Source organism: Parasteatoda tepidariorum, chromosome X1, assembly GCF_043381705.1.
Source record: "Parasteatoda tepidariorum isolate YZ-2023 chromosome X1, CAS_Ptep_4.0, whole genome shotgun sequence".
In the NCBI taxonomy this organism is placed as follows: domain Eukaryota; kingdom Metazoa; phylum Arthropoda; class Arachnida; order Araneae; family Theridiidae; genus Parasteatoda; species Parasteatoda tepidariorum.
Genome location: NC_092214.1, coordinates 27,094,413 through 27,120,120, shown reverse-complemented (window position 1 = coordinate 27,120,120; position 25,708 = coordinate 27,094,413). Strand labels below are relative to the sequence as shown.

At 27.3% G+C, this 25,708-nt stretch overlaps 1 protein-coding gene across 3 annotated transcripts in view; it reads left to right on the top strand.

Annotated features, from left to right (window-relative positions):
- LOC107440328 (Rab3 interacting molecule) overlaps positions 1-25,708 on the top strand; it is a 154,380-nt gene that overhangs the window by 89,285 nt on the left and 39,387 nt on the right. For all 3 annotated transcript variants that reach the window (XM_021145414.3, XM_071187356.1, XM_021145415.3), the window contains one exon: positions 15,342-15,412. In XM_021145414.3, coding sequence (XP_021001073.1) covers positions 15,342-15,412 — 71 coding nt within the window. The remainder of the gene's footprint in view (positions 1-15,341; positions 15,413-25,708) is intronic.

Sequence of the window (25,708 nt, the reverse complement as noted above, 5' to 3'; positions counted from 1 at the left end):
CCCTGTTAAGTCAGTCATGAGATTGACCGATTAGCTGTCTCAGCTACAGTATGTACTCAGTGATATGGAACAAAATGGCATCATAAGGTGAGCCTAATCTGCGCGGATAGAATTTTGGTTGTTTAAACGTTGCAGGTAAAAAAAAAATCAATGTCTGACACTTAACAGTTTGAATATCCTTTTTTTATGGTTACTTGACAGTTTTGGTTGAATATGGTAAAATAGCAATTAAATAAATTGTTATTTAACCATTTTTAACGAGAAATTTCCAATAGTGTTGAAGGTATTTTAAGTTTAGTAACTGGAAGTGGCCTGAATATTTTCAAGAGTTTCGTTATTAAATTAGTTCATTTAGTAGTTTATTATAGGATAAATTTATCTGTAGACAGATATCTTAATATAATACTATGGTTTAATCCGTAGTCCGATTCAGTTAAGTTCTAATTAAAATTCTTTCAATTACTTTAAAAAAAATGTAAAATAATATTAGAAGTAAAAATCACTAACTATGCTTTTGCAAAAAAGAAAATGTTCAAAGTCCGTGCAATAAATAGATAAGAGGCAACTTTTTGAAAAGTGCTTTAAATCACATTTCAGTTTTTTTTTCGTCTTAATTAACTTTTAGCATGTTTTTAATTTTATGGTTCTGCTTGCTTATGTTAAAAATATTTTTTTTTGTTTACTAACAAAAATAAACTGCAAATAAAAAAAATATCTTAACGAGTTGTAAAAGGAACTTTACGACTTTCATTTAAAAAGTTCAAATTTATTAAAAGAACTTCAATTTCCAAACTTGAGAATTTTACCAAGAGTTCACGCAGTATTACTTTCAGTGCAAGAAAGAAGTTTCGTAATTTTTTCAAAACATTTCGTGAGAATGTCAAGGAAAAAAATCTTTAAACTTACCGTATTCTTATGCATTGTAAAACATTTCTACTTGTCTGGAATTCAAAACTGGTGGAAAATACTTTACACCAAAGTGGTGTTTCACTAACTGTTCCACTACATCTTAAACCAAGGATAGTTCCTCTTGTAGTGTAACACCTAGAATGTTTTCTTACAGTAGTTGGTGTAAAGTAGCCACCCCGATGTTTGCTATTCGGTAACACTAAAATTTATCTTACAGTAATGATACATATAAGAATGTTACTTTTACGATTGAATATAAAGCAAGAATCATAAATTCAGGTTGCATGTTTTTAATATTTCTTAAAATAAAATGAGATGGTGTATCAAATATTCACTCAGAACTGACAGAATATTAATAAAAGTTCCAATAAAACCAAAACTAATCGAAATTAAATATTACAAAATTGTTTTATATATAATTGATAGGTTTATGCAAATAACAGTTTATATGAGTAGTTTGTCAAATCAATCCGACAAAAAGAACTCACATTGAAAATATTCAGGCCACTTTCAGTTACTAAACTTAAAAAAATCTTCTACACTGTTTGAACTTTCTTGGTAAAAATGGTTAAATAGCTATTTTACCATATTCAACCAAAACTGTCAAGTATCCGTAAAAAGAGGATATTCAAATTCCTCATATATACAAACAGCCATCTTGACTGCCATAGATTCTCTATCTTGAAATTGCGCAATTATTCGTCTTTAAACTTCTAATAATGGTCCAAAAGCATTTGCTATAAGTTTAAAACAGGTACTTCTATCTTTTCCCAAGAGAATTTAGCCAAATATTTTAAATATGCAATAATTATTTGCCAAATTTACGGAGTTCCCAAAAGACAACCTTCTTCATCAATGAGCTGTAGATTGGTGTAAGCTTCAATTAATTATCAGTGTTAAGATTTAACAACACCCTTTGATGCGCGTGAGAACGCTTGATTCGGTATTAATTTGAAATAAAGTAATTATTCAAACAATTTTTAGAGTTTTTCAACACCAAATTCGGATAGTATTACATCACAGTTTTTACAGTGAGTTATATTTCTGGCAAAAAAGAACTTAATTTTGGTAATAAAACCCAAAATATACGTTATTTAAACTATGCGTTCGGTAATTTTTCAGATATGTGGTAACGGTTTATCAGAAATTCTGATTCTCAAAATTAAAGTTCGTATACAAATTACGTAAGAAATACAAAATTGAAAACTATACTTAACCGAATTATCAGTTTTCATGCTATTTTCTAATGTGTCATGATAAAGTTAGCAAATTTTAACGCATTTACTAAATTTTATTACATATTTTAATGCCATATTTTATTGGTAATTTTACCGAAATCACTATAAGTTTTACCATTTTCTGGTAGTTGTGACCACACTTTTTTCCTGAGTTTGATTTTAAAAAATCAAAAGTTAATTAATTTTTTTTTTAATATTTGTAAAAAAAATATAATTTAAATGGGGAAAAATTATGTGTATTTTGTTCTAATAAAACTGTTTTTTTTTTGCATTTATAAAAAAAAAATTATGACATTTTCAAAATAAAATGTCGTTTACCAAACATCCCGATACTTGTAACAACAAATTTTATAGACGGTTAATAATGACAAAATACTTAATTGATTTCTGCACTGTTCCCAAAAAAGCATCAAATTAAGACTTTTTATCCTATTTCCTCCCCCCCCCAAAAAAATAACATCTCGATGAAAACGAATTTTGAATTAAAATTTAAGAATCTCCTCCTATATTAATTTAACTGCATACAGTAAAAATATTTTCTAAGTATCTTTGCAAGACACTTGAAATACCTACGCAGAAATATTTTCCCCTCTCACTTTTTTTCGTAACTTAACCTAGTATTATGTTTTTTCTTCAGCATTCCTACAAAGTAGAAGAAGAAAAAAAGGTATTCGAGATTTTCTGTTTGCGTCATACGAAAAAAAAATGATCTGTGATTAAAATAATTATTCTTCCTTTCTTTTTTATAAAGAAAAAATAAGTACAAAATATTTTCTTAGTTAAAGAACCTTCCTATCAATAAATAGAGATAACTGTGTTTCCATTAAAAATATGCCATAAAAGATGTTCTTTATGATTACACTTTAATTAGGACCAAATGAAAAAAAAAATAATCTGTGCTTTGTTTATACAATGCCTTTATATAAATTGCAAAAGGAAGTTCGTTAGTTTTAGAATAAAAATAATATATTGAAAAATTTGATTTCTCAAGAACTATTTGACTGGTTTCATCTAAATTTTATTTTTTGTTATTCAAAAATGCATGCTTCAAAAAATTTAAAAATTTTTTATACTTAACAATTCAAAATTCTTTGGTTATTGTATCATAATTTCATAAGACATAACAAATAATTTTTAAAAATGAACTTATACATGAATTTTTCTTCGGAAAAATGAACTTTCTAACTGTTTGAAAATTTTTTTCTAATCGCTTAAAAAGATCTCGAGATATTGCAAAACATGAAATTAACATTAGGGGTCCAAACTTTTAGCAGCACTTTTGCCTGTTAAAAGTTGACTTGTCCACTTTCGTAAAATTTAAAAATTTTTTATACTTAACAATTCAAAATTCTTTGGTTATTGTATCATAATTTCATAAGACATAACAAATAATTTTTAAAAATGAACTTTTACATGAATTTTTCTTCGGAAAAATGAACTTTCTAACTGTTTGAAAAATTTTTTCTAATCGCTTAAAAAGATCTCGAGATATTGCAAAACATGAAATTAACATTAGGGGTCCAAACTTTTAACAGCACTTTTGCCTGTTAAAAGTTGACTTGTCCACTTTCGTAAGAGGACTGTGTTTTATAGATTACGGCTACTTTCTATATTTTGAGAATTAAGAATCCAAATCCACCAGAAAAAGTTATGCTTATTTAGATAAATTAAGTTTTTGTGTCTGATTTCAAAACTTTAAACTGCGAAATAGCTAAGTTCATTTGTTCTTTTGTAAGTTCAAGTTTCATTGGTGATCATCTTTTTATTTTGTGCACTGCGGTACTATCAAAACAAGAAATATTTTAAATATTATTATTTGCAGAGTATTTATAATATTCCGTGAAAAATTTATCGCAGAATAAATTAAAACAAAAAACGTGTGAAAATACATTATCAAAGAGATATTTAGATGAATAAAAAGTTGAAGCGCTTAATCTTAAAAGGAGGTTTGTAACATTTATACGAAAATAAAATTTTTGTGGGCTTTGAAATATCATTAACCGATTATCAAATACCGAGTAATTTTCTAGCCTGCCTAAAGAAGAGAATTCAATAATTTGGAAGCATATAAAGCAATCTTTAATCAATTGACGCAGTTTTTTTGTCGGTTTTTCTGGAAAGTGCCGATTTGCAAAATACCCCCTTTCTTTTAACATTGACAGTTTCAATTATAAAGTTAATTGGCCAAAATTTAAAACTGGAAGCAAAAAAAATAATACATTTGACAACAAAAAATTGTCAAAACAATATTCTCAGTTCTAATTGAAACAAATTTTTTTAATTGTTTAATGATATAGCTTGGAAGTTATAACATTGAAAAAAATTAAAAGCTAAGTTTTCCTTCTTTTCCCCTGCAAGCATTTGTTCCTTCCCTTATTTCTTACTTATTTTGTTTTCAGTATCTGTTCTTCTTGATAATGAGCATCTTGTTTGAGAGCTCGAACAATTTTACTATATATATTTCCACTTTAAAAATCAAACCAAGCTTTTAACTGTCAAATAGTTTTGAACTTGTTTTCAATATTTATTTTCGATACATAATAAACGGAAATATAGAATATTTCGTTAATAATTTGAAGTAAATAATTACGAAATACCAGAGTTTGTTACAACTAATGAATGTTCCCTATATTTCAATTTAAGCCCAAATGATACAAAATTTATGTTTTTTCACACTCATTTAAATCAAGAAATACTGGTTTAAACCCTTATTAAATAAGATTTGGGCCCATTTTATAATAAAACTTTAAATGACTTTATTTTTACTTTAAAAAAAATAGGATTCAAAAATCTTTCTATATATTCTATAATATTCTATCCGAATAAAAATATCTATTTAACGCGTATTTTAAACTAAACGCGTTAATTTTAATAAAGGAAATGATTCTGATTTTTAATTATTTTTAAAAAAAGTTATAATGAAATTTATTGCGTTTGTACAGAACGCAAAAAATGCTGCACCCTGAGTAAAAATTTTTTATTTAAAAGGCAAACAACTATGCTTTGAATTACGTTAATTTTAATAAAAGAAATGATTCTGATTTTTAATTTTTTTTAACGAAATTACAATGAAATTTATTGCGTTTGTACAGAACGCAAAAAACGCTGCACCCTGAGTAAAAACTTTTTCTCGAACATTGTTCAATCGAAAAAGAAAAAAATCTATCAAGTAATTCAAAAAGTTCCAGCAAAATTCTGAATTTATAAGATTTCCTTATAATAATAATTTATTATTTATTTCCTTAATTATTTTAACAGTAAGCCATATGAAATGAATTTTTCAAAAAAATTTTTTTTATCAAGTAATTTTAATTTTTGCTTTCTTTTAAAAATTTTATTACTCTAACGTACATTTTCACAAGTTTATAACTCTGCAACCAATGCAAAGTTGACAAAATATTTTGTATTTATTATTAAAAAAAATAATACAAGGAAGGCTTGTTTTGCGAATGACGAGGTACCTTCTTTGTTAGTCAGACTTCATTCAAACTATGCATTGTAATACGTGAAATCAAATTGCTTAGTTAAAAAAAAAGATATTCAGAGTGTGCTTTTTCCTTTAACAAGGGATTATTAAGGGGAATTAACAAGGGATGTTTTAAAATAAACAATGTTGACGGTTCACATTAATCAATTGAAACTCGTTGTTTGTAATGAGTGAAAAAGCTTAATCTGTTCAACAAGAAAAAAAATTCAGATTTGGCTCAAAAATAAAATTATACGGCATGTATCATTTCTGAACTATTTTTCTTAAAACATTCGTTGTTTCAGAAAGTTCTCTCCAAACTATATAGTGGGATGCGGAGGAGAACAGATTTTTTCTTAAAAATTTAAATATCAATCTACATATTTTTTGAAGAAATATTCAAATCTAAACATTTTGAATAACTAATATTATATATATTGATCATTTTCTCGAAAGAATGAACTTTTTATTTGTTTATGGTATATCTAATATTCTTTTAAAATGAATTGATTATTTCAATGCAAAAATATTACTCAAAAGTAAATACATTTTGATATAGTTTGTCATTTTAAAACTCATTTCTGCTTGTCATTAAAAAATAGAATTTGTTAAATCATAAAATAGAAATATTCATTTATATTTATTTATGTAAAATAATGGCATTAAAATCTTTCGTTCAATTCGTTTAGTAGAATTTGAAAAATAACTATCCTAAAATAAAGTAATCATAAAATAGTTCAATTGGAAACAGCCATTACGACAATTATATAATTTTAAATTGATTGCCCACTCCATAAAATATATAGCTTTCTACTTGAAAATTTTGAAAATGTGCTAAATTTTACGACTGATGGGTAGCATTTCAATTCCATTGTCTTTTATCAATGCATTTTCTGAAATAAAATAATAATTGTTAAACATAAAACCGAAAAGTTATTTATGACTTAAAATCAGCCAAAGATCTTATACACACTTTCTCCTGTTTTATTAAGCTATAACATGCAACACAATTTCAGTTAAATTCTTGTAAAAATTTAAGCATTCTTAAAATTACTTTCATTTACTCTGTAATGTCTCAAATTCATATTTATCATTTATATCATAAAGTCACCTTAAAATTAGTTTCATTTAAATTGTTACACTATTCTACTGTCTCAACTTCATATATTCTATAATTTATATCATAAAATAGTCTTAAGAAATTTCGTGTTTGAATTGAAACATCGAAATGCTGCAACTAAATGTTAAAATTGTAGCATTACTATTCTGTCAAAATTTAATATTCCATCATTTCTATCATACAGTATTATAAAAATTAGTTTCGTTTTAATTGTACTCATACTGCAGTATCTTTCATTATGTATATCCCTCCAGAATTTTGAAAATGTGACTTTTTCGAAATTCATTTTCTTAGTTACTATTAAAACCGATTTCACTCAAAATTTGTACTTTGCCATTTGAAATTGCATACGTTAAATGATGAAAAAACTGTATACCTTGCAATTCAAAAATTTTTCTACTTTTATTAAATATTTACTAAAATTATATTTCGCATGAAATTATCTTTTCATAAACAAATTTTATAATTATGAGCATAAATTTTCCAATTTGCTTAAAAAGTTTTCAAGATAAGTTGAAATGCGCAAAAAGTAAAATTAACATTAAGGGATCTAAATGATTTATAGATCCGCTCTAATGATTTATAAAAACCATATCTCCCAGATAGCAGCTACCCCCTATATTTTGGGAGTCAGAAACGTGTTTTCGGTGTCTGATTTCGAAACTTAAAATATCGCCTGCAGTAACTAAAAAGCATATTTCATTTCGCCCATTAAGATTGATTTCTTTAACATGAAGATCCGATTATTAGATTAAAAGTTACTAAGGGTTTTTCGATTATTTTCTTACTCACTGTAAATGTGGTTCAGGGCACAACACTTTTCTACATTTATTTAGGTTGCATTTAATATTTACATACCATGTATGTACCAACAATTTTTATCCGTCGATATTATACGTTGAAAACTAAGCTTAATATATATAATCTCCCCCAGTTTCAAGATTATAAGATCGTTATATTTAGAAAATAATAATATTCAAAATCTAAAAACCAAAACCTCTTCGATATAATTCAATCATTAAATACTTTTCCAGAACTTTTTAACATTAGTCTAGTAATTAATTCAAAAATTATTTAAGCTCGTAATTAATTATTTGATAAATTAACTTTTGAGAGACAGCTGCAAAGGAAGTTATATAACATTTTAAGTAATTCATCAACAGGCTGAAATATTAATTAAGTGTTTTAATTATGTATTAAGTCAGATAATGTCTCCTGAAAATGACCGAAAAAAATCTAAAATGATTCACCATTATTCATTCTTATTTAAGTTAGTTTTCAAAATTGTATATTTTTTTCAGAAATCATAAGACTAAAATGCATAAAAGTTTAAACTACTATGTTTATAGGGTATATACAATATCAATTATCACAAATATATATCAGTTTTTGCCACACACAATATGTAAAAAAAAGTACTTAGGCAATAAATTTTTGAAATATTGTGATTTTAAAAAACTTGATTCCTTTCATCTTATGCAGGGTGCATGAAAAACAAATATTAAATGCATTAGTATTCAAAATCTATCAACTAACAAGTTTAAAGGAAAATAATTCAAAATTTGTGTTATACTACGTAACATTCATGATACAACATACGATAGTCTAAGATACCAGAGACTTGTGCACCTTGGATAAGTTTTTCTATATGTAAATTCTTTTTCTGGAGTGTTTAACCGAATTTGTTCACGAAATAATTATCTTAACAAACAAAAGTATTAAATAAATAATTGAAAAGGTTATACTCGATTAAAAAGCTTCATTGGCTAAAAGTTTACCTGTTTCAAGCGTTCAAAAATAGGTACCTATTCTCAAGACTTGCGAGACATAAATGAGGTGAAACAAAAATGATTTGAAATATAAAGCTTAAAGTTACTAACGAAAAATAGAAAATAAAAGTGAAAAAAAATATTAAGAAACCGCAGTAATTTAAAGTAGTAACCGTAGTAAATTAAATAATTAAAAAAAAATAAAGATGAAAATGCAGAACAAGAGAAACTACAATTTTTTTTTCTGTTAAAATCAAGTTAAACGTCCATTGAAATAAATATTTTTTGTTTGAATTATAAACTTATGAGAAGTGAATAGAGGGTAAAAAGGAAGTGAAAACGCTGTCCAGGCCATTGTAAAAAAACTCATGACATGTTTCCGAATTACCAATTTTATTCACAAGTTTTTATTTAAGCTAAATTTTACAATCTGACGCATAGATTTTCCGACCATTTTAAAATCTATTTAAAAATTCCTTGATAAAGATATTCTCAAATATATACTATAATTTTAAAAAAAAGTTTTCTGGTAGCTTCTACATCATAAAAATTCTTATGTTCCAGAGGGATGCAAAAATAAATTTTCCTCCGTCTTCCTAAAAACCTTCAGGGAATCTTTGAGTTATCTACTCTTTTTACTAAAATATTCTTTAAGATAAAGTAAATTTATGAGTCTAAGAATCCTAAATTTAACTAAAAGTATCAGTTTTAAAGTTAAAATAGTATTTTTAAGGAATTATTTTTTGAGTCTATGGTTATTCATGATAGCAACATTAAGTTGCGTATTTCTGTAAAAGATTATATAAAATTGAAAACATTGAAATTATTTTTTTTTTAAAAATGTACACCTGGAAAACTATAACCGATGTAGTAACGATGTAGTATAAAAAGTTTCGATTCAAGTTACAGTAAAAGGTACCGGCACCCTGAGTGCCTGTACTTTTTACCACAGAATCTATTTCTACAGGAACATATTGCTGAACAAAAAATCTGATTTACCGTAATTTTTACAGCAATAATTACCGTAAAGTCCCTGAACCATTCTATTTAATTTAATATTTCCATAAAAATTACTGTATGATATTTTACTGCAGAAATGGGTTTTTAGGTATAATGAATTTTACGGATGATGCACTTAAAGAGATAATGCACTTACTTTATATCGTAATTTGATCTAAAATTTTTCAGTGTATAAATTGTCTTACGCTGCAAGAAACAAGTATGAAGAGTGTTTAAATAATGCAATTAAATATTGCCAACTTAAATTAAAAAAAAAGCAGCAGGATGATCAGCAATTCTGAATTATTTTAAAAGTAAACCTACGCGAAAGCACAACGTTGAACATTGTCTTTTTGAAAATTGTTGTTGTCATTGATAAACAATATTTTGAAAAAAGGTTGAGTTATTCCAAGTTCTTGTTATTTTTCGTTTGGTAATAATTTAACTCTTTATGTATTTTGCCAATTTTTTCTACTTTTTTAAGAAAAATCATGCAATTGTAAAACTTTTCCACAGATAATCCATACATATAGATATTATATATCGGACCAGCTATTTATCTATATAAATTATCTATGGAAAATTATATAGTATTATATAGTATATATAATATTCATATTATTTTTTGATGTTACGTATCTTTTAATAATTAATTTAAAAATTTGATCCTTTAGACATACAAGTTTTAATCTCATTTTAAACAATGTAATAAACGACAAAATACAAAAAAAAATTTATGTAATAGTTCCAAAAAATAAAATAATTATCGATATAATAGTTTTCATTCTTCAAGAACTTTCCAAATGATTCAACTCTAATTTTAGATTCCACTAAAATTACACAGTTTAAAGTGATGTGAAAATTTATATGTCTAACAATTCAATTTCTTTTTTATCATAATTAAATTAAGTAGTTATAAATAATCCGAAAAAAAATATTTTTGTATTCTCTTAGTTTTGATTAAGTTGGTTAAATAATTTTATGCAGAAGGGTTTTATTTCACTTAAATGATTTAAGGTACTTCTTTTTTGAAATATTAATGTAAATGTTTAAAAACTAGTTTATTTACTTTATTATGTGTAAAAACTTACAAAACCAGTAAAAAAAAAATCTGTATTTTTATTATTTTCTTAGATGGTACATGCAAAAGGAATTTTTTTGCATATACGAAACACTGTAAAACAATTTCTATCGCTCAAAACAAAAAAATCCTATGAGAATTTTATTTAAAAGGCAATTAACTATGTTCTGAATTATTATCTTGAAAGCAAGTGCATATATTGCTGAGTTAGGGATCAATGTAGTTGAAGCAGAAATTTCTGCAGAATTTTTTAAAGCAGAAATTTTTTAAAATTTCCGCACTTGTCTTTGTGAAAAAACATGCATAAAAAATAAAATTCTACTTTTTTCTCTAAATCTGTAGCTCAAAACATGTGTGCTATAATCATAAACATTTATGAAAAATTGCAGACAGTGTAAAATGTGAAAGGTGTAAAATGTGAAAAAAAATCTGATTTTGAGATAAACGCATTAAAAACTTAAAATCATTAGTCTATCCACTGTCATCATTTCGCAGAAAAACTGCTATAACTTTGTAAATAATTTAAGTACAAAAACAAACATAGAGCATTTTTAGAAAGCTGAAAATACACGAAATTGAAATTTATAATAAACTCAATTTAGAACATTTTGCTCAAATCATAATTTTACATTAGTCACCTTTAGATACCTAGTGAAACGTGCAAAAACAATACAATGAAATCTAAGGGTTCCAACTTAAGATTAAACTATTTTACGACTGTTCATAAGATTAAACTATTTTACCACATTAGAGCCTCAAGAATCCGTATCTTTGTGGGGAAAAATGTGTATTTATTCAGAGAAAATTAATTTTAATTATTTCATTTTAAAATACCAACTCCTCAAAATACTTATCACAAGTCAGGTTAATTCCTCGAACCATTAAAAATTAGCAAGTGAAAATTCATCAATTCGGTCAAAAGATATTCATTTGTCCCGTTGCTTATTTTTTACACACTGTACAATGTAGAGCTTGATTAGAAGTATTTAGAAAAAAATATTGCGCATTTATATTAGACTTTCTTACTTACATTTATTCAGCCAAGGATCTGAAAATGATCCAATAGTTTATCTTCTTTTTTTGTTCATTCATACAATAAATATTCTTTAAATGTGCATTTACATTTTACTTTCACATATAAAACTAATTGTTTTTATTTCAAGAATATCCTGATAAATTTAATTCTCTCCCAATAATAGTGATAATGTGTAGTTCCATAGATGATGCTTTGTCATCTAATTTCGGAATACGTAATATGTGCCTGCCTATGACAAGTTCTATCGAAGTTTGAAGTCAGCATGTTAAGGGTGTGCTTGGAAGTTCTAAGCGTAAAGAACTTCTCTCAAGCGTTATCGTTCTCACCTAATACTGATTTACATATTAATACACGACTGACTGTATTTGTGAGATAGATCAAAGCTTAAACGCTATAGAAGAATAATCCCTAAATTTCACTTAATGTTAATAGACAGTTGTATATTTAACAGTGCGGAAAATGCTGTGCAATATTATATTATATTATATTATATTATATTATATTATATTATATTATATTATATTATCGTAAACTAGAGTGACTTAATGCCAATCAAGTTCACGTATTAAATGATTTTTTTTTGTTATAGCTAGAATAAAGAAAAGAATGTGAAAAGGTTTTTGAGTGTCTTAGTATTTTTAAACTGTTAAAATGCTGTCATTTCTGTGATATCTTTTTGTTATTGATCTACATAAAATTGTCATTTGATTGTTCGTCTGTTGATTGTTTTCTGTTTGATTGTTATTGTCTTAGTGTCAAGTTTTGGTTATGTGTTCATCAGTAATGATGATTGTGAATACAATACAGATTTTTTCTGATGTTCTAACACCAGTAAAAGAGATTAAAATAAATGAAACAGTATCATCCGATACAAAAATACCAGGACCAAATTATGCGTACTATGTTTTTGTTCAACATATAAGCAAATTGTACAATGTATTGTACAATGTACAATTGTACAACATATAAGCAATTGTATAATGCTTGTAGTTGTTATTCGATGTTGATTTTAATGCTTCATCATGAATAATAATTTAATTAACAATATAAATAAAACTTTTATTATAATAGAATAAATAACAATAATATTAGTAAACATAATTACAGCAACTAATTCAATAATTTTATTTTGTTTATCCTCTAAATTGTTTTAAAAAAAATTACAATTTGAAAAGCAATAATGTTTGAGAAATTTAAAAAATGCATTTGTGATAACAAGGAAGTTTACCATGTGCTAGAATAAAAGTTTTTGTAGATATTAAGGCACAAAGTCATCTAACGTGAGGTGGTGATTTTGCGCCCTCATAAAACATTTTTTTAATATTTTCCTTACTGACTAAAGTTTCATCTATGTCACTTTTAAAATATTTAATATATTTTTTTAAATATATTCAGAATTTTACATTGAAATTTTTAAGAAATAACAAAATAAATTAAGGAAGTGTTATAAAGTTACCCTGCGCTTCAGAATAAGGATATGGAGATATTAATATGATCTATACGCTGATCTTCTCATAAAAATAATAAGTAGTCATGAAATTGTAACATTCTAAGTATATGCAATGCATACATTATGGCTATTGTGAACTTTGAGAGACAAATAATGAATGTCATAAAATTTAAACTTATTTTAACTTAGTAACAACAATATTTTAGTTAGTATTTAACAATATTTTATTAACAAAATATTGATATCATCAATTTCTCTTTCTGTTTTTCGTGGTTTTGCCTTTCTTTGTTCTGTTCAAAAGTAAATTTTTTAAACAAAACTTATTTTAAAAAAAATGATAAACCATACGTTTGTGTATACGTAATATGGTCGATCTCGTTTATAACAAATAGATAGGAACATAAGCAATATGTACAGTGACACCTTTTACATATGTAAAAAATAAATAAATAAATAATAAATAAACAGACCCTCCTAAATAACTTGATCTGTAACATAAAACTAAATATTTATTAAAATTTTCCTCGTTAAATCTTGTGCTCATAATAAAATATTTTAACATTTCATTATGCATTTTTCCAACACAGACTTTCATTTTGCTCTATTGCTTTTCCACCACATTCTATTCTAATTCAAAATCGGTGAGTGCGTTGACCCAGCTTTCTATTAAATGAAAAAATGCCCATTGTTTTATTTTTTCTTTAAAAAAAGTTGAGTGGCAAGCGCTCTGACAGAACTTCAAGGTTTTTGAGCTCTATTTTTTTTTGAGGTGTTAATATTGATTTGAGGTTTATTTGAAGTTGACTTAAAAAACAACCACAAAAAATCAACCTCCCTAGGTTTAAAATCAAGGTTCAAGAATTGTTTTCAATCACAGTTGAGGTTAGTAGAAATCTACCTCAGAGCAAGCAGCTTAGAAAGGTTGTTTTTAAGGGGTACGTGTTAATTTTTCTACACTTCAAGCAAACAGGTATATTTGAGGTGTCAATAAATTCACCCAATTTCATTGAAAAGTAAACTACATATGATGTTGGTTTTATGAGGTGTGAATGAGGTTGCAATTGAAGTTTATGGCCGAGGTTATGTTTTGTGCAAAGCATAACCTCATTTCTGATTCAGGTGTATTTTTTTTACACCTGTCGACATCAAAACATTCTCAAAAACGCTATTTTTTGTAAAGGTAGATATTTGCAAAAAATAAATACGAAAGCAAAAATTCGTTTGTTTGGATGCTATGATTTGTCAAAACAAGAAAGAAATAGTATCTCCATTGGTTTCTCCAATATATATTCCGATAACAGATTACATAAGACTTTTTACTTCAGTTTATAATAAAAAACATCAAGAGATATCAGTTTATTCTATTTTGATGAATCATAATGTCTCTGCAAGCGAAATAATTTTTCCGAATATACATTGCAAACATACATTACACTCTAACAAATTTCTCAGAAAAAATGGTTAAATAACAATTTATTTAATTGTTATTTTACCATTTTCAAACAAAATAACAATTAACAGTCTAATAACCTTAAATGAAATGGTATTCAAACTGTTAACTAGGAGAAAAACCATTTATTTACTGCTTTCACCTAATACGGCTAAACAACCAGAATTTTATCGCACCAACTAGAACCACCTAATGAAGCCATTTAGTTCTTTGCAGAGGGGTACATATTATAGCCGAGCGGTCTAATCTGGAAGTCTTATGACCGACAGAATAGGGGTTAGAATTGCAACGTTGACACACGATATTTCTCTCATTCCCTTCAACACATGAAGAGTTTTTAGTGTCCTACGCTTCCCTATTTGTCACCCTAGGTTGTTAGAATACGATTGTCTTATTCACGCATAGATGACAGCACCATAAAACTGCTAAACTGTCTCCAATGTCTTGTTAAATTTCATTCTTACAAATTTGAAACTATGCTAGTTGTAAATGGTTAAAAAACCATTTAGTATTCATGGTTTTTTAATCAGATTAGTTGTAAAAGTTTTCAAAGCAGTAAAGGTAAAAAATGTTCTTCACTGTTAACTTTAAGGTTAATTGGATAGACAGACTGCTCCCGGTTATTTTACCATAATTTTAGAATAAAAGTTCTAACAGTGTACTTAAATCAAAAGCTTACAAGATGAAAAGGAAAACCAGTGTTGCTAAAATACGCAATTGGGTTTAGTTTTCTCAATTCATAATTTATAATTCAATACATTAAAATAAATATTTATCACATTTAAAATTAGTCATGAAAATTTTTTCATTGAATTTTCTTCAGGTGATGATTCTATATCTGCACAATGGAAGAAAGAAGACATTCTAGATGCCAAAATTAAAAAGTTCCTTGCTGTAAGTTTCCATTTATACAATATTATTTTAGTTTAGATAAATTTAAAATGTAAAATTACAAAAATATATAAACGCACAATATAAATCATAATCACAGTTCTTTAAATATATACACTTAAAATATAAAGTGAGTAGTGCAGGGTTTGATATTTCAGAATTAATATTTCAGTGAAAAAACAAAGAAAACTTTATAAGAACCTCTCGGATCGTGGAAGGCGAGATTAAAAACTTCCAAACCTGTTTGATTACCTATCAATAACTAGGATTTCGATAACATATTAGATTATTCCACCTTAATGTTACATCGAGCAATCAATCTGGATTCAATATTTTAAATATTATCCTTCATGATAATGATTGGTTAAGATTTAAAAGCATTGCTTTTCCCTAACACGTTCTCTTTTCTTATCTAGAATTTCAAAAATATTTATTGAAGACGGTATTTAAAGAACACCTTATATATTTGACACCAGTAGAGGAGAAATGAGCTCTACACACCACTTTTAGGGTTAATCACCTCTCTTAAAATAGTGCTATAGGATAAGCGTTACACCCCACTTCCTCAGTAAGGATAAGAGTTCATCCTCACTGATAAGCTCTTAGAAATGAAGTAGCATGGCTCTTTACGAAGCATGGTTTGGTCTAAGCAAATGCGTTTTAAAAATTTTGAGTATTTATTTCTTCATAACTATGGATGTTATTAAAACATTTGACGATAAATTTTTAAACTGAAATAATTTTCAAATGAATTCCTTATTGCAAATAATTAAAAAAATTTCGCTAAGTGTCCTCCTTTATGTTACACATCTATATGCTCTAAACATCGCATAGTTTAGACTAAACAAATGATTCTTAAAAAATTTTCAGTACTTATTTCTTCTAATCTATGGGTATTTTTGAAAAATTAAACAGTTACTTTGCAATCTGAAACAAGTTTCAAATGAATTTCTCATCCGAAAAAGTTACAAGCAATTCGCACCTTTGTCCTTTATTTTTATATGTATGCTCTTAACGTAGCGTTGTTTGGAGTAAATATTGCTTCTTTAAAATTTTGAGCTCATATTTTTGACATATACAGGCATTTTTGAAAGAATCTGCACTCATTTTTTAATCTTAATCAAGTTTCAAATGCATTCCTCATCGAAAAATATGATATAAAAATCCACAAGTTGTCTTCTTTTTCGTCAATTAAACATATACTCTTAACACATAATTCCTTTGAGCAAACAAATCCTTCTTAAAACTTCTGCTTACTTATTTCTTGACGTATATGGGTCTTTTTGGAAAAATTGACGCTCACTTTGTAATATGAAACAAATTTCAAATGATTTTCTCATAGCACAAATCTGCAGCTTGTTCTCCATTATGTTTACCATATATATGCTTTTAACTTAGCATGGTTTAGACTAAACAAATGCTTCTTAAAAATTTTTATTACTTATTTCTTCACATTCAGGGACATTTTTGAAACATTGGACACTTACTTTGTAATCTGAAGCAAATTTTAAATGAAATTTTCATTGCGAAAAATTATTAAAAATTCGTAAAATGTCCTCCTTAACTATTATAAATATATGCTCATAACTCAGTATTATTTGGACTAAAAATTAATTCTTAAAAGTTTTGAGTACTTATTTCTCGACTCATGGGGGTATTTTGGAGAAACCCTTTATAATCTGCAACACTTTTAAAATGATTTCATCATTTCAAAAAAAAATCCTTCTTAAAAATTCTCAGTACTTATATCTTTAAACATATTGGTATTTTTTAAAAACGTTACCCTTACTTTGAAATCTGAAACAAGCTTACTCATTCCAAAATGTATAAGAAATTCACAAAGTGTCCTCAATCATGTTAACCAAAATATGCTGTTAAATATGCTCTTAACGTGGCATGGTTTAGATGGTGGCATGGCCAATAAAGCATCTGACGTTTTAAAAACACCCATAGATGTGAAAAAATAAACAACCAAAATTTTTAAGAAACTATTTTCAGTTCAAACAATGTTGCGTTAAGATTATGTATATAATTAACATGATGGAGGACATTTTGCGAATATTTTATAACTTTTTGCAATGAAAAATTCATTTAAATCTTGTTTCAGATAACAAAGTAAGTGTCATTTTTTTAAAAAAAATACCCATAGATAAGAGAAAATAAATTCTGAAAAGTTCTTAAGAAACATTTGTATTGCCTAAACCATGTGACGTTAAGAGCATGTACATAGTTTACATGATGGAGGACAGTTAGTGAATTTTTAATAATTTTTTGCTATGAAGAATTCATTTGAAACATGCTTCAGATTACAAAGTAAGCACCTTTTTTTTCAAAAGTACCAACAAGTTTCAAGAAATAAGTACTCAAAACATAAGAAGGCTTTGTTTACTCAGGTTCAGAGTATATATGTATAATTAACTTAATGAAGCAGAGTATGTAAATTTTTTATAATTTTTTGCCATGAAGTTTTTATTTGAAGCTTGTTTCAGATTAAAAGTAAGCGTCAAATTTTTCAAAAATACCCATTGATGTTAAAAAATAAATCCCCAAAATTTTTAGGAAGCATATGTTTAGTCCAAACCATGCTACGTTAAGAGCATTACTATGGTTAACATAATGAAGGATACATTGCTAATTTTTTATAATTTTTTGCAAAGCGGAAATCATTTTAAACTTGTTCCAGATTGCAAAGTGAGAGTCAATTTTTCTAAAACTACTCATATGTGTCAAGAAAAAAGTAATCAAAAGTTTTAAGAGGGATTTGTTTCCTCGAAACAATGACGTGTTAAGATTATAAGTATAATAGGCGAAAAGGAAGACAATTTTCTAATTTTTTAATATATTTTTTGTAATGAGGAACTCATTTAAAACTTGATTAAGATTAAAAAATGAGCGTTAATTCTTTCTAAGATACCCGTATATCTCAAAGCACATGAACTCAAAATTTTTAAGAAGCATTTTTAGTCCAAAAAATTCTACGTTAACATCATATATATAAAAATAAAGGAAGATACTTTGCGAATTTTTTATAAATTTTTCCAATCAGAAATTCATTTAGCACTTGTTTCAGATTACGAAGTAAGCTTCAAATTTTTCGAAAAAATCCATAGGCGTAAAGAAATAAGTACTAAAAGTTTCTTAAGAAACATTTGTTAAGTCAACCAAGCGACGTTAAGACTTCTGTATGGTTAGTATGATGGAGGACACTTTCCGATATTTTTTATAATTGTTTGCAATGAGGAATTCCTTTGAAACTTGTTTCAGATTAAAAAATTCTCGTCAAATTTTTCAAATATACCTGAAGAAATAAGTACCCAAAGTTTTTAAGAAGTATTTGTTTAGTTGAAACCATGCTACGTAAAGAGCCATGCCTCTTCATCCCTTTAAGAGCTTATGAGTGGGGTTGGACTCTCATCATACTGAGGGGGATGAGCGCTTCTCCCCACTTAGAATCGATGACCTCTCGTCTATAGGATGAGCGCTACATCCCACTTTTTCAGTATGGATGAGAGTTCAACCCCACTGATAAGCTCTTAAAAGGGATGAAGTTACATGGCTTTTTATGTAGCATGATTTGGACCAAAAATATGATTCTCAAAAACTTTGGAGATTTATTTCTTCCCAGCTATAGGTATATTTGAGAAATTTGACTCTACTTTGTAATTTGAAGCAAGTTTGAAATGAGTTCCTTATTGCAAAAAATTATAAAAAATTCGCAAAGTTTCCTCCATTATTAATAACTTTATGTAAGCTCTTTAAGTCGCATAGTCTAAGCAAATGGTTCCTAAAACCTTTGGAGATTTATTTCTTCCCAACTATGGGTTTATTTGAAAATTTTCAATGAAATGAATTTCAAATGATTTTTTCATTGGAAAAAAGTTAAAAAATATTCGCTAAGTGTCCTCCTTTATTTATACAAGTATATATATACTCTTAACGTAGCATTGTTTAGACTAAAAATTGCTTCTTAAAAATTTTGAGTTCATATTTTGTGACAAATACGGGTAATTTTGGAAGAATTGACGCTCATATTTTAACATTAAGTTTCAAATGAGTTCCTCATTGCAAAAAATTATAAAAAATTCGCAAATTGTCCTCGTTTCCGTCAATTATATTTATACTCTTAACACATCATTGTTTGGAGTAAACAAATTCTTCCTAAAATTTCTGTTTACTTATTTCTTGACGCATATGGGTCTTTTTGGAAAAATTGACTCTTACTTTGTAATCTGGAACAAGCTTCAAAATATTTCCTGCTTGCAGAAATCTATAAAAAGTCAAAAAAATTCTTTATTATGGTAATTATATCAATGCTCTTAACGCAGCATGGTTTGGACTAAACATATGCTTCCTAAAAATTTTGGGTTTTATTTTTAACAGCTATGGGTATTTTTGAAAAACTTGACGCTTACTTTGTAATCTGAAACAAGTTTCAAATGAAATCCGCATTGAAAAAATCTTTCAAAATGTCTCCATTATGTTAATTACATACATGCTCATAACGCAGCATTAGTTAAACTGAAAATTGATTCCTAAAAATTTTGGTACTTATTCCTATAATTGAAAAAGTTGGCACTCAATTTTTAATGTGAAAAAGTTTTTAAATAACTCCTCATCTCATGAAATTATAACAAATTCGCACGATGTCCCCCATTTTTTTTTAAACTATCTATATGCACTTTACGTAACATGATCTGAACTAAACAAATGCTTCTTAAAAAATTTTGTATTTATTACTTCACATCTATGGGTATTTCTTAAACATTAGACGCTTTCTTGACCTTGCCACCATCTAAATCATACCACATTAAGAACATATACATGATTTACATAATGGAGGGCACTTAGCGAATTTTTTGCAATTTTTAGCAATGAGTAATCCAATTGAAACATATTTCAAATTTCAAAGTTAGCTTCAAATTTTTAAAAAAATACTAATAGATATGAAGAAATAAATGCTAAAAATTTTTAAGAATCATCTTTTTAGTTTAAACCAGGGTTTCTTAACCTGTGGTTCATGGACCCCTTAGGGATCCATGGGTCATATTTTGGGGGTCCACCGACTACTCCTAATTTTTAAAACGCTTGGGTCAATAATATTTAAATAGCATTGATCTTTTTTTCTTTCTAAAAGGTGAAAATACATACATATTTGAAACTAGGTGATCGAGACACCCCAAATTCAATACGGACTGCACACAGCCCTCTAATATCCCTGTCATATTTTTAACATCCTCCACTAACCGGCTTTCAGGTTGCACCATCAGGGGTAACCCCCTGATGACGTCCGCTGTACTATTTTTATTATCCCCTATCAAGCTATACACATTTGACACCTTGTTCAGGTTACTAGATCTAGAATTTTTTACTAAGAAGAAAGCCCAGTTTTTGAAATCTGGAACATTAGACAAACTTGGATTTGGTATTCCACAAAAACCTCTGGTTGAGGCATCTCTCAAAGTTGCATATCATATTGCTAAAAGCAAGAAACCGCATACTATTGGAGAGACGTTAATTAAGCCATGTGCGCTGGAGATGGTTGAATTAGTTTGTAGATTGGAACAGAAAAAAAAAACTTGAGGCAATTCCATTTTCAAATGATGTGACACATTCAAGAATAGTTGAAATTTCTTGCAATATCTTGAAAAAGATCATCGATGAATTGAAAGTATCGCCATTTCCCTTTAGTATGCAACTGGGTGAAACTACAGATATCTCGAATTATAGTCAACTTCTTGTTTTTGTTCGTTACGTGTCTCTTGATACTATCAAAGAAGAATTCTTATTTTGTGAGTCTCTTTTGCAAACTACAAAGGCAGTTGATGTTTTAGCAATGTTAAATGTTTCCTTTACCAAACAAGACTTCGGCTGGAAAGAAAAACTTCATTCACTTCGTACAGATGGAGCACCTGTGATGCTTGGCAATAAATCTGGTTCTGCCCTGTTGGTAAAAAAAAAGTCTTCTAATGTTCTTGTTACTCATTGTTTTTTACATAAACATGAGCTGGCTACAAAAACTCTTCCAACCAGCTTAAAAGAAGCATTATCAAAAGTTATTAAAACTGTAAATTTTATTAGACGTAGAGCTCTTAATCATCGTCTCTTTAAAACGCTGTGTCAAGAAATGGACGTAGAGCACGAGGTACTTCTGTACCACACGGAATTGCGCTGGCTGTCACGAGGGCAGGTTTTGAAACAATTTTTCATGTTGAGGATCGAATTATCACTTGTTCTAGAAGAAAAAGATAACTCATTCTTCGAATATTGAAACAAAAAGGATTTTACCTATAAATTGGCTTACATGGCAGATAATTTTGAATGAACAATATAAGTATTTTAATCCAAGGACCCGATATACCATTATGGATGCAACTGAGAAATTACAAGCATTCTAATTGAAGATGCCACTTTGAAAAAAATAGAATTGAAAATGAGATATATGCAAACTTTTAAATGTTGGACGAAGTGCTTCCTGAAAATGGATCTTAGCAAGATAATTTGTTGCTGAATAACTTAAAAAATGAAATCTGTGAGCACCTGGAAGTACTTCAAGTTTCATTGAAGAAATATTTTAAATTGGATGAGATAAAGATAAAAGATGAGTTGTGGATTCGTCATCTTTTTCTTTGTGATATTGACTGTATCGAACCTTGCCAAAGATGAGCTTATAGATCTTAGAACAAAGTCCTTGCTAAAAATGGATTTCGATTTTAAAAACACTCGGAGAGTTCTGGTCTTCTGTGAAAGAAACCCACCCATTGCTTGTAAAGCGAGCTATTTCAGCTATAATTCCGTTAGCTACAGTGTATCTTAACAAAGCCGGACTTTCCCCAGTTGTGACAATAAAAGCAAAAGATCGTTATCGATTGAATGAACATGTTATGCGCGTTGCTTTGTCGAAAACCATCCCTCTATTCAATTTATTAATTAAGGAAAAGCAGCAACAACCTTCAGACTAAAAAATTTAATTTTAAATATTTTGTATACTATTGAAATAATAAAATTAAATGCTAAAATAAATTAAATACTAAAAATTGATGTTTTTTGCAATTTGTTTTTCTCAGGGGGGTGGTCCGTGACTTCTTAAAAAATTTTAAAAGGGGTCCATTGTATCAAAAAGGTTAAGAAACGCTGGTCTAAACCATGCGGCGTTAAGAGCAATTAAGCAATTTGCGAATTTTCTATAATTATTTGCTATGAGGATTTCATTTGAAACTTATTTTAGATTAAAGAGATAGCGGCAAATTTTTCAAATATACCCATAATTGTGAAGAAATAAGTACCAAAAATTTTTAAGAAGCATTTGTTTAGTCCAAACCATTCTACTTAAAGCTACTAATTTTATGCTATTTCATCCTATGTCATCCCTTCTAAGAGCTCATTAGTGAGGTTGAACTCTAATCCTTATTGAGGAAGTGGTTTGTAGCTTTCGTCTTATAGACAAGCTGTCATCGATTTTAAATGGGGTGAAGCGCGCTTCCCAAAGCACTATAGTTAAAGAGGTCATCAACCCTAAAAGTTGGATGTAGTGCTCATTTTTCCCCTACTGGCACACAATGACGTTGCTTTTACTAGATTATAATTAAATAATTTAATATGGAGATAGCGTAAAAACAATTATTGTTAATAATTACTTCAAAAGGCGGTTTAATTTTAGCAACGACCACAGTCAAAAGCTTATGAACAAAATTTTCCAACCACGCTCAATTTCAAAGGGTTGGTAATTTGCTTGTTTACGCAAAAATAAATAAAATGAAAAATAATAAAAAATAAAATAAAATTTTGAAGAAATGAAACTACACATTGAGTATTTTTACAACAAACAATTTTACAAAAATTTTCGAATTAATTGTTTCATGTTATTTAAAAAAAAATGGCATTTTTGACAATTTTTCAATTTTATTAAAATTCATCGGCGAATAAGGGAAATATGAATTGAACTCTCTGTATTACTTCTGATACAAATTTTTTTAATTATGCTTGAAATTTATAAAGTTCTTAAATTTCATATTTTGGATGTCAAATATCTTACTTTTAGAAAAAAATGTTGAGTAGCGAAAGGAACTAAATATTTTTCGTTCATAAAATTCAGGAGAATTATTAACTGTTCCTGAAAATTGAGATTTTATGTAGTTTATTCCTCTTTTTTTATCTTTCATTTGATTTTTTTTTTTGCTTTTGGTTTTGCTGTTTTCATAAAACATTTGATTCAAAATAATCATATAAAACCATTAATTCATTTTTTTTCCTCATGAATTGAATTTTTTAAGCATACTTCACATAATAATATACACACGAAGAAATAATTCGGGAAAAAATACCATACAATGACATTTCTGGTAAAAAAAAACAAACAACAGTTTTGGTTATAAAATCAAAATATACTGTATTTAAACTATTCATTTCGTAACTTTTCTTTTCGTATTAAAGCGGTTTACCAAAAACTCTGATTTTCACAATTATTGTTCCTATTATCCTAGATTTAGCAAATATACAAAGCTGCAAAGTAAATTTTTGTTGAAAAATGTAAAAGCTGAAAGTTTAAGTAAAAGTGGAAACGTTCTTATGCCATGCTCTAAGATCATTTCAAAATTGCCAAGTTTCACCACATTTACTTTGAAACAGCATTCTTTGAAGCCATATTTTATTGTTAATTTTATTAAAAATCATCATCAAAGTGCTTTAAAAAAAACTTTTCTGTTTCTTGGTGTTCTCATAGCCAGAAACTACCATATTTCGGTAATTTTTACCTTCCTTTTTGTTTCTCAATTCACTGTTTCATAAGTCATAAAATCAAAAATTGATTTTTACTGGTATTTTTTTCTCTCAATTATTTAAAACCTAACGTTAATTTAAATATAATGATTACCTCTGATATTACCTCTGATGAAAGTGGAACTAAAAACATCAAAAACAGTTTGTTGATTTGAATAAACAGTGAGAATTTGAAAGCGATTATTAGGAACAATTTATTTTCCTCGCAACTGTTTCGATAGCGTTTTATTTCTTCCTCGCTTAAATGTGAATGAGCGTCCTCTATTGTTCATGTTTTATTGATTTCGTCTTTAAGAAGGTTTTTTAAAATTTATATAAATGGCGATCTAAAATAAGTAGTACTATTTTTTTATTAGTGAAGGCACAAAATTTAGACCCCATTTATCAATAGAATTCTAAAATACTTTTTTAATGATCTCAGTAAATTTTGTGTAAATATATCAAATGGATTCTCTTTACCTTTAGGTATGTTAACAGAATTGAAATGGGCTGTTTGCCATTACTTTAAAAACTTTGTTTTTAACAATAAAGAAAAAATAAATAACAGAAACAAATCCACAAGTTTTTCCAAAATTAAACGATCAATTAAGCAATTACAAATTTTTTTTAGAATTTCCCCATTACTAACAATAATAATGCAATCAATGTTTCGAAAAACACTTATTTAAATACGTGAAATTTTAATAAAATTTTAATCAAATTAAAGAATTTAAGGAATTTGCCGCAATGTTTGCTTATCGAACAGACAAATAGACGAATTCTTCTAAAATTTCACAAAAAACAATGGATATTCAACTGATGTAGCTAAATTATATATAAAATCGTTGAGTTGATTGTATGTAATAACTAAAAATTTCTCTGTTAACTAAACTTATATTTTTACTGTGTACAAATCCAATTCGGGCAATCCGTGGCTAAAAATCTTCCAATATATAATAAAAATTTTTTTTTATATTTTTTATTCAATGTTAATCTCTCTAAAATCATCTAGCATATCTCTAAAATCAGCAATATAAAAAAATATATAATTAAATTTCTACCTTATTAATATTAACATTTAATAACTAAAATTAAGCCTTATTAATTATAAATTTTGAATTATCCAGAATAATATTATTACTTTGCGCTCATCCAGATTCGGGCCACTGCAAGGTAATCAACAAATCGAACGCGTATATCATCCCTCATTTACGCTTCTATTTTCATATTTTCTAATGTCGTAAACTTGTTATGAAAACATTTTAAATCATTTTTGAAAAAAATGCCGGTAAGTGTAAATACATTTGAATTCATTACTCTCTTTATATATTACATTTTGAGTTTTATTCAGTATTTTCTTGGTTTTCATTTTCTATATTTTTGCTTGACTGTTTTATTTTGCATTTTTTGGTTTATTTTACATTTTTCCTTAATGGTTCTATTTTCATTTCGGTTTTTGGTCCTCAACACACTATTGTTTTGATATATTTTGCTTTGGCCATTATATATATATATATATATATATTTTTGTTGAAAAATGTAAAA